This window comes from Anoplophora glabripennis, unplaced genomic scaffold, assembly GCF_000390285.2.
Source record: "Anoplophora glabripennis isolate ALB-LARVAE unplaced genomic scaffold, Agla_2.0 scaffold74, whole genome shotgun sequence".
Taxonomy (NCBI): Eukaryota; Metazoa; Arthropoda; class Insecta; order Coleoptera; family Cerambycidae; genus Anoplophora; species Anoplophora glabripennis.
This window is the reverse complement of record NW_019416212.1, coordinates 438,543-448,850: the sequence shown is the minus strand read 5'-3', so window position 1 is coordinate 448,850 and position 10,308 is coordinate 438,543. Positions and strand designations below refer to the sequence as shown.

At 31.4% G+C, this 10,308-nt stretch overlaps 1 protein-coding gene across 7 annotated transcripts in view; it reads right to left on the bottom strand.

The window, feature by feature from the left end:
* Nucleotides 1-2,181: 2,181 nt before the first annotated feature.
* The window catches only part of LOC108906144 (mucin-2-like), a 67,659-nt gene continuing 59,532 nt past the window's right edge, over nucleotides 2,182-10,308 (bottom strand). For 6 of the 7 annotated variants that reach the window (XM_018709328.1, XM_018709332.1, XM_018709330.1 and 3 more), the window contains 5 exons: nucleotides 10,213-10,269; nucleotides 9,828-10,157; nucleotides 9,081-9,773; nucleotides 4,886-5,056; nucleotides 2,645-2,734 (listed from right to left, as the gene is read on the bottom strand). In XM_018709328.1, the coding sequence (XP_018564844.1) occupies nucleotides 4,931-5,056; nucleotides 9,081-9,773; nucleotides 9,828-10,157; nucleotides 10,213-10,269 (1,206 nt within the window). In that variant the 3' untranslated portion in view covers nucleotides 2,645-2,734; nucleotides 4,886-4,930. Of the gene's footprint in view, nucleotides 2,735-4,885; nucleotides 5,057-9,080; nucleotides 9,774-9,827; nucleotides 10,158-10,212; nucleotides 10,270-10,308 lie in introns of all 7 variants that reach the window. The other variant, XM_018709329.1, reaches the window with a different exon arrangement.

Below are 10,308 nucleotides of genomic sequence, written 5' to 3'. Positions count from 1 at the left end.
CCAAACATGGTGGCATATATAGGTTTTAAGAAAAGTTAAATTTTTCCATTTGGAAAAAATACTGTTTTTCTCTGACACCCAATTTTTCTGGACATTTTGGATCTCTGATTGTACATGGATATAAAAAAGAATATATAACTATCTGAAAATAATTAAAAATATAAAATATTTCGATTTCCATACTCGGCGTCTATTTTTGCATTCATTTTTATCATTTTCCAGTTTAAGCATACATTATGTATACTTTTTTATAGATTTTATGATGACAACGTAAAATAATTTATATTAATTGGATAATATACCTGGAACTATGTCCAGAGAAAACCACATGTTATTTTAAATATGCGGTTTTAAGAAAAGTTAAATTTTTTTTTCAATTTCTTGGAAAAAGGACAATTTTTTCTGTAAACAATTTTTCCAGAAATGTTGTACTTCCGGTTGTAATATATAGACAATATACAGGGCGATTCAGAACTTATCCAAAAAAAAATCTGGATGAACAGGGGACCCTTACAAATACAATTTTGTAAAGAAAAAATCAAAAAGGTCAGTTCGAAATTGATTTAAAAATACACTTCTGCACGGCACTGGAAACTGGTCCAGTGTAAAACCTGACCTAGCACAATGCGACCGTCATGGCGGTGTGATAAAAACGGACAAAAACTTTCGCAAGGAAAGAAATATGTAAATAGAATTTTATCGCACCTATTTTATATCGGCAAATTCAACTGCTTTTGCCGTTATTAATTAATAAAATTAATTTGTGTTTTTAAATAATAAAATCATTTGACATACCCGATGCTGCAACAGCAATTGTTCAAAATTTTATCCACTCACGTGTAAACACATTTGGGTCCGTCTTACTCACTTTCTACGAACTAACACAAATGATGTCTTGCTTCACCATAACACAAATACTTCACCATAATACAAATGTTGTCTTGCTTCACCATAAATTAAAACGATATCCATCAACTCTGAGTTGCTATACACGCAAGCCATTTTTGACACTAACTACTAAAAAACTGATGTAAATACCACAGATAACAGGTAAAAACTACCGCAACGACGGATTTCAGTATTAGGAGTCACATGGCTCTCCACGCGTATTGCGAACGACGCTAGAGACTACAGTTGTCCAGCTATGTAGTGGTTTAATATGCTATAACTTCAATAATTTTTTTCTCAGAAACTATAAGGATTTTACAAATTTTTTTTTTACAATATTGACTCCATTTCTCATGCCGCATCTATTCCCAAATTTTTTTGGATAAGTTGTGAATCACCCTGTATAGACGTACGTATAAAAATATGTGTAGCTATCTCAAAAAAAAGAGAATATAAACATTTTATCTATTTTTACTTTAACTGAACTGTTTTTGTCGTTTTCCAGATAAACATCCATATTTATATTTCTTGATAGATTTTAAGGTGACAAAGTAAATTAATTTACCTTCCTTGTATAATATACCTAGAACTATATCCAGAGAAAGTCACTTATGTCATTTCAGGCGTTCCAAAAATATTTGCAGTCACAGATGAACATAGAGTGTTCTTATTTTGGGTTTTCTGGACATATCGTGCATTTAAAAGTTTGGAAACTGCTTAATTATATCCAAGTATTGAAATTATTTTGCATGTGATACATTGGTAAATAATATGGAAAATAAAATAACTTTAAATCTTAACGTCTGTCCAAAAATGACGATTATTGTGTAGAAGTATAACTATACAGGATGTAATTAAAATATTTGGTCAAGCCGGTCCCACATCATAAATTAAGAAAAACAGTGTTCGAAAGTCCTTAATTTTCGAGATAAATGTAAAATTCGAGAATATGGTGTATTTTTTAATTACGAGGAAACAACAACAGCGATTTAATTGAAATTTAGTAAAGAATTCATTAAAGGCTATATAAAATTATAATTGAGAAAGGACGCATTCTTCTAGGGAGAATAAATAAGTAGGCGCGGCGATATATATTTTTTTTAATAATAATTGCAATAATTTAAGTTGTCACATTATCCAAAAACGAAAAATATTATTTAAATGGTTTTGCTCGACTGTCTTTTCAACTACATAATTTGTGCATATTCCATTAAAGTCTGGAAAAGTATTTTTTGATATGAAACTATTAAAGGATGTTCGAAACATCTGATTTCGGAAATAAAAACATACAGAAACAAATGAACCATTTATTACCGACAATTTATTTACAGTATACCTACAGTAGTAAAATGTAAAACCATAATTTACAAAAGATATATACAAAGCGTACAATTACAAATTTAACACTAGGAAAATAGAGTAAGGATGAGTATTTTTACATCAGCTGGTAAACAATTAACTACAACTAAAACAAAAATATAAAATAAAAAATAGGAATGTTCGAATTATCACAAGTCCAAAACATCCAACGAACAACCATTTAATTAAAAGTTAGTTTCAATGCATCAAGTTATATCAAGACGCACAGTCGATATGAACCCACGCATTTCGCATCTAGTAACATAGGCGTCCACGGTGGGCAAAAATTCCGTAAAATTTAAAATTAACCTCATCGAAACCAATCTGTCATATCAAGACGCCCATGACTAGATTTTAACAAAAGAATTTAGTTTAATAAATAAGTAAAGTTAAGACACTGCTAAGTCCTTCATCCCGGTCTTGACGATGAAGCCTGCGCCAATCTTGAACCAGAACCTAGCAGGTTTTGGAAACCTTGGGCCGCGCCCTGAAAATATTTAAGTGGGTAAATAAACGAATATGATATTAGAAAGTCAGTGTGCCAATCAAAACGACTATAATGATTATTAGTTGCCTTAAAGTTAAAGTATTTTAACAGAGTCAACATTTCTATCATAAGCATTATTTGAAAATTAGGTACAGGTTGTGGCGTTTATAATGATTAAAATTAAAAACCCACGTCCCTTATGGTGGAATCAAGAAAAACTATGTAATTGTTATAGCGTAATTATGATATCAGAATACTAGTAAAAGAAAGGACCAAAAAGTGTGCAAACTTATCGCAATCTAGAAACAATCCACGGACAAAGGACAAAATTACCTCTATTCAAAGGTACATTTTTGGAAAACTATATTTCAATTTATATTCACTATAAATGCTACACCTTGTGTATTGAACCTTTGTGATTAAATCAACAGAAAGACATGATAGACAAAATTCAGTACTGATGAAAAATTTATTTATAAAGATGTGGTTCTATACAGGGTGAGTCATTAATAATGGTACACAGCTTAATGGCATATTGTTCACGTCAAAATATAGTGCCAAACATGCCTTAATCAATTATTGCTCCTTTTCGTTCTGCAGGGTGTTAAAGTTGAAAAAATATATTCCTCTTTTATCTATATTTTAAGTATGTATGGACCGATTGTTTTGAAAATTTGTAGTTTTACGTTTTTTGAGGAGGCAAATACGAATATGCAAACAGTGTTGGGGTTACGTCTAGAGGGCGCTAGTTATACTGTCCTATCAATGTAAAAATATGTCTAACTTTTTGTATTTTGCTATTTTGAATTTTTTAACTACAAATTATTGAACTACGTTCAATTCTAAATAAAACAGGTGTATTAGTTACAAATCGATAAACTAAACCGTTTTCGAGATACAGACGTTTTAAGTTTTTGAGATTCGGCGGGAATTAAATTAGAAAATTAGCAGGTCTTAAGATACCAAGCCTGAATTAAGAATTAAGACAAACATTACAGCAATTAAAGATTTTATTATGCATATCTTAACAAATTATTAACTACCAGCAACTTCAATGCACTTTCTTAGCCTTTTATTAAGATATTCTCTTCTCTAAAAAATAACGACAAGGAAAAAACTACTTCTTAATCAAATTGAGTAGAAAACAATATGGTATTGTAGTGACAGCTGTCAATTTATTATGTCCATGCCTACTACTTTGGAAAAAATAATTTTCTAATTTAATTCCCGTCGAATCTCAAAAACTTAAAATGTCTGTATCTCGAAAACAGTTGAGTTTATCGATTTGTAACAAGTATACCTTTTTTATTTGGAATTGAACGTAGTTAAAAAATTCAAAATTGTGAAATATAAAAAGTTAGACATATTTTTACATTGACAGGACAGTACAACTAGCGCCCCCTAGACGTGACCCAACACTATTTGCATATTCGTATTTGCCACCTCAAAAAACGTAAAACTACAAATTTTCAAAACAATCGGTCCACACATACTTAAAATATAGATAAAAAAAGAAAATATTTTTTCAACTTTAACACCCTGTAGAACGAAAATGAGCAACAATTGATTAAGGCATGTTTGGCTCAATCGCTACATTTTGACGTTAACAATCTGCCAGTAAGTTGTGTAGCATTATTAATGACTCACCCTGTATGTATAGTTTAACATATCTATCACCTTTATTTTATTTTATTAACAGTTACTTAAATTCAATAAGAGAACGCATTGTTTTGTTTTAAATTATTTTATAAAAAGGTCGATATCTTTGAAATAAATTTCTCATTAAACTCTTTTGCGATAAATGAAATGGTGACTTTAATATTTTTGGTGAAATTAAATATTTCCTCCATTTGTCCTGTAAATGGGAAATAAAAGCTGAAAAACATTCATTTTCATGCACCTATATAAATATTAATCTCCTTGTAACCGCCTGCAAAAAAATAGAAATGGAATTCAGCCAGTTATAGGTGGCACTTTTTGAACAAAAATGATGGTTAGAACTGTTTAATATGAAAAAATGATCATTTCCAGCCAGTTATAAGTGGCGTTTTCATGTAAGGATAGAACCATATTAAAAATTATGATTAAAATTGTATAGATAAGGCTTTTAATAGAAGAAGTAGTTTTAGCTTTGGTTCATGCCAAATTTACCATTGTTAAGTAACTATTTTATTCCCCCTCACGTAATTTTGACACTTAAGTGGTGCAGGGAGGAGTGCTAATATTGGTACTAGCACCATTTGTTGTAGGGTTACTGATTAAAAGATTTCTGAAATTTTCAGATCCATTAGACAACATATGTGTGACCTGGTAAGCCGCATCCTAGAAAAAAATCGTGAAAAAACTGGTTACATCTGTAATTATTTGATCTATCAACTTTTCTCCAAGGGTTTACGTGACTATATTTGATGTTTATTCAAATTACATGCAAAAAAATTTTGTATTTCTATAAAAATTATTGATACTTTCATGACTACTGAAGTGTTTGAAACAAACAGTGATTCAGCAGAACCAGTCAGTCGGCTAAAGCACTATTTAAGTTTTTTTTGCGATGACGCTTGGGCGACCAAGCGCTTACAATTTTTATTATAATATATGAGAGCAAAATGTGTGCATTACGTAAACAGTGTTTAACTAATTCGTAACAAATGGCTATTGTAGTGAATCCCAGAACTAGCTGTGTGTGTGTTTTTGCCCCCATGGGAAAACTCGTACAATATTTGTCTTCCTCCGGCTTTGTCACTTTTGTTTTTATTACCCATTAACAACTTGCGGACTTGCTAACGGGCAGGTAACCACAGGAAATGCATGAATTAAGTTAAAAGTACAAGGCTGACCACATTCAAATCAGTAAAAATAACAATCGGGATAAATAATTCACCACATTTCATGTCTAAGAGGAAACTTCAATTTCACTGGTACAGAATATTTAAAAAATCAACGAGGATGACGAAGATCTTCAAAAGAAAAATGATAATGTTTGTCGTGTCGTGACTAAATAAAATAAACTTACTTTTTCTAGAAAATTATTCAAAATTCAAATTTACTTTAATAGTCCAACCAAATTACACTTGGAGAAAAAAAAATTGTTACCTGGACTCTTATAAGTGGAAATGGTAAAAGGGCTTATAATAAACATAAAAAAAATAAATGCGTGAGCAGGAGCGGCGGAGGGTTGATTTGGGGGGTTGAAAAGTTATGAAAAATTGTAGCATTGGGATTTCTGGCGAAAGTTGACGTCAAACAAAAAAGTATCTACTACAAAAGTTATAGATCATGCAAAAATTTACAACTTTTGTAGAGGTCACTTTTTAACATAACCTCAAAATTTCCGAGAAAAATGCGAAAAACAGGTATTTCTCTGATTTTTCGTTTTTATTTCTCATTTCCGCAAAAGTAATTTAATTTTGACGAAACTTGGTGAAAGTATACCTTTCTCTGTCTTAAATGACCTCAAATTTTTTTAGATAAAGAAATCAAGAAATATTAATTTTTTTCGACCTGAAACACTTTTTTTCAAAGAAAAATTCTACTTAAAAAAAACATCGTACATAGTTCTGCCGGTAATAATTTTTTTCGTTTTGACTTACTTTTTGGTGAAATAAAAAAATCTGTAATAACAGTTCAAAAACATGCTCAAAAATACAGAAAAAAATAAAAAATGACTTGCAACAATGAATTTTTCAGTTATTGTTGATAATTTGTTTAAGGGCCCCATATTCTTTAAATAGTGTTTTCCGCAAAGACAAATAATTTCAAACATTTAATAACTGAATAATCTAAAGCTTATCAAATAATAGGAATGTTATGTCATGCCACCTGAGTATTTTCAAAGACGCCGCAGTAAAACGAATAAACAGGTGCAAAAAACGATCAAACCATCAAGGTTTTAGGTACTGAAATCTACGAAAATACTAACTTTTTTATATATAATTCCACATGTAAATATTCTTATAACATTTACTTGCTTAGTCCTACATATAAAATTGTTTACTTTTATTTATAAGTACGTGAAAATAATTCTTAAAATGTGGGGTTAGAATAACAGCAAACGCATGTTTTACAAACGCTTTTTTTTAGTTATTATTTTATTTGAGTAAATTTAAATGGTAACAATGAATAAACAAAACATCAAGGATTTTATTTTAGTGCTTACTTTTGTTCTACACGTTTTACTTTTAAAGATTTCAGTACCTAAAAACGCGAGAAATTTCACTATTTCTCGGCCGGGAATATGGCCACCTTAAATTAAAAAACATTCAATAACCGATTACACCATTCACTTCTACGGAAAAAAATAAAAAAAACTGTGTCTAATAATTGTTTGACCTAAAACTTTATTTTTGTACCGTATTGCTATAATCATCTAAGTCGAATTACAATTGCACAAATGATATCTCTGGATGATTTGATATTTCAGCAATACAAATTATTAACTGCAAAGTCTACTGTTGACGCGAAATCCGAAAACCCGAAATGTTGCAAAATCATTTTATTTTTTTCTGGCTTTATTTGAAATCGAATTTTAAATAAATTGCATATTTACATTGCCACTTTTTTCGCTCTATATAATGGCGTCAACATTTTTGCAATCCGACGTTTCATCTTCGAGGAGCCATCATCAGATTAATTTTTTTAAATATATCGCTGCTATTTTTTTGACAAAATTTAGTCATTTTTTATTCTGTATTAGATGATATTACTATTGTTTTCGCTTAAAAAGGTTTTTAGCTACCATTAAAAATTTTTCCTGAGTACGGTTCTGAACGCTTTCAAAATACCTGTATCTATTGGAGGAGAGAGAGAGAGAGGGGGGGGGGAAGAGAGAGAGAGAGGGGGGGGGAAGAGAATAAAAGTCAATACAGCACAAAATATCCAACAATTTTTTTTAATCCATAATTTAAAAAGTTGTACCTAATAAAAAAATAATACGAATTTATGAAATATTTTATTATTTCTAATTAGTATTGCTAACAGTAGTAAAAAATTGTTGGATATTTTGTGCGGTTTTGACTTTTATACTGTTATGACTTCATCCAATAGATATTTTGAAAGCATTCAGAGCCGTACTCAGGAAAAATTTTAAATTATAGCTAAAACAAGCTAAAAACTTTTTAAGCGATTACAATAGTAATATCCTCTAATTCAGAATTAAAAATGACTTTAGATTTTGTCATAAAAATAACAGCGACGGAACTACCCGGAATTTTAAAACTTTCTAAACAGCATATTGTTAGGTATAAAAGAACACAACTTTTTTCTAATCTGAGCCACCCAGTATCTCTTACCGTTTCCTAGACATTAATGCTATCCCATCCTTATCTTGGACACACTGTATATCTATGAATTCATCAAACAAAAAAAAATAAGTACACTAATCGATCCTACGGAAAAAACATTATTATTTATTTTATTTATTCACTATTCGACTTATGTTTATAGCAATACTGTACAAAAATAGTTTTGGGTCAAGCAATGAGACAGTTTTTTATGTAGTTTTTCCGTACAATTGAATGGTGTAATCAGTTTTTGATTTTTTTAAAATTTAAACAAATTATCAACAATCACTGAAAAATTCATTGCTGCAAGTCATATTTTATTTTTTTTGTATTTTTGAGCATGTTTTTGAACTGTTATTACAGATTTTTTTATTTCACCAAAAAGTAAGTCAAAACGAAAAAAATGATTACCGGCAGAACTCTGTACGATGTTTTTTTTAAGTAGAATTTTTCTTTGAAAAAAAGTGTTTCCGGTTGAAAAAAATTAATATTTCTTGATTTCTTTATCTAAAAAAATTTGAGATTATTTAAGATAGAGAAAGGTATACTTTCACCAAATTTCGTCAAAATTAAATTATTTTTGCGGAAATTAGAAATAAAAACGAAAAATCAGAAAAAAAACTGTTTTTTGCATTTTTCTCGGAAATTTTCAGGTTATGTTAAAAAATGACTTCTACAAAAGTTGTAGATTTTTGCATGATCTACAACTTTTGTATTGAATATTTTTTTGTTTGACGTCAACTTTCGCCAGAAATCCCAATGATACAATTTTCATAACTTTTCAACCCCCCCAGATAAACCCTCCGCCGCCCTTGCTCACGCATTTATTTATTTATTTTTTTTTTCGTTTATTATAAGTCCTTTTACCATTACCACTTATGAAAGTCCAGGTAACAATTTTCTTTTTTTTTTTGTTTCTAAATGAGTTATTTTGATCGGTTTATAAACTGGTCATAATTTCTTAGATTCGTGATCAATGATTTGATAAGGAGCCATAACCCTCGATGATACTTGGAGAAAAGCCAGTCAGTTCTAAATCTATTACATAAAAATAAAAATTATAATACCTGCAAGGCTGTTCCCAAGAATCCAGAAATTGCTCTCGTAACATTCACTGCCGCTGTAATCAAGTTCCCTCTAATGAACGGTTCGGAATTGTCGTCGACACCTACCACAGGTCTCAGTCTAAGAGGAGGTAAGGCTGGTCTTTGTCTTGCAGTGGTAACCTCTTCATCTTCATCATCTTCATCCACGCTATTGCTAACAGTCTCAGGTATAACTGTCGTAGATTTTGCTGTCTGTTTACGAGTGGTCGTTTTTTCTGTAGTAGTCACCCTTGAAGTGGCGCCGTGCTGACCATTTGAAGCAACCTCTACTCCATCATTTGAATTGATGAGGTTCTGCAAGCTCTTTATTTGTGAAAAATCCAAAGCTGCAGTGTTTTTAGGATCTTTCTGCACGGCTTCCAACTGTTTGATCAACTTCTGGACGTCACTTTGAGAGAGAGAATTTGGGGAAAAGGGTTTTGGAGCGGAAGTTACCATAGGAGTCAAACGAGTAGGCGAGTTGGCTAAAAGTTCTTGCTCTACAGGAGGTTTTTTTGGTTTCGCTGGTCTCGGTTTTGGTTTCCTTGTAGTCGCTGGGGGTGGTGCTAAAGCATTAAGCAGCCAATTCAGTCCTTGCATCAGTCGACCTGGGGCACGTGGAGTTGTTACTCTTGGCTTAGGCCTTCGCGTTGTCGTTGTTTCCTCGAAAACACCCTAGAATTCATAACAAATTAAAATTCGTGGATTATTATTCAAAACTGCTCTTACAGCTTGCTTTATTTGGTCTGCCAAGCTCTTAGGGGTTGGTGGATTGATACCCTGTTCTTTCAGCAACGCTGCCAATATAGCATCGTTGGTGTTTCCATACGGTAACGTGGAAGCTGTGCTGGTAGCAGGAGTAGCTATGTTCAGACCACTCAAGTTGTACTGTTTGAGGACGTCCTCAATACTAGGTGTAGACTTTTTACTAGTAGCATCTACGATTGGTGGTAGTTGGTCTTGGATATTCTGTGGAGGTGGCTTCGTCGTCGTTGTCCTAGTTGTTGTTGGTGCTTTTGTTGCCTTTGTTTTATCCCTATCTACTGCCAGCTGTATAACCTAAAATTATTCATGATTCAATGCAAATTATTTAAAACTTACAACACGAACTTACCCTATTCGCTAAATTACTGGTCTCTTTATTGCGGCCATTCCTGTTGCCTCCAAAATTCTAAAAAATGTATAAAAATATACCCATTTATTGTTAACA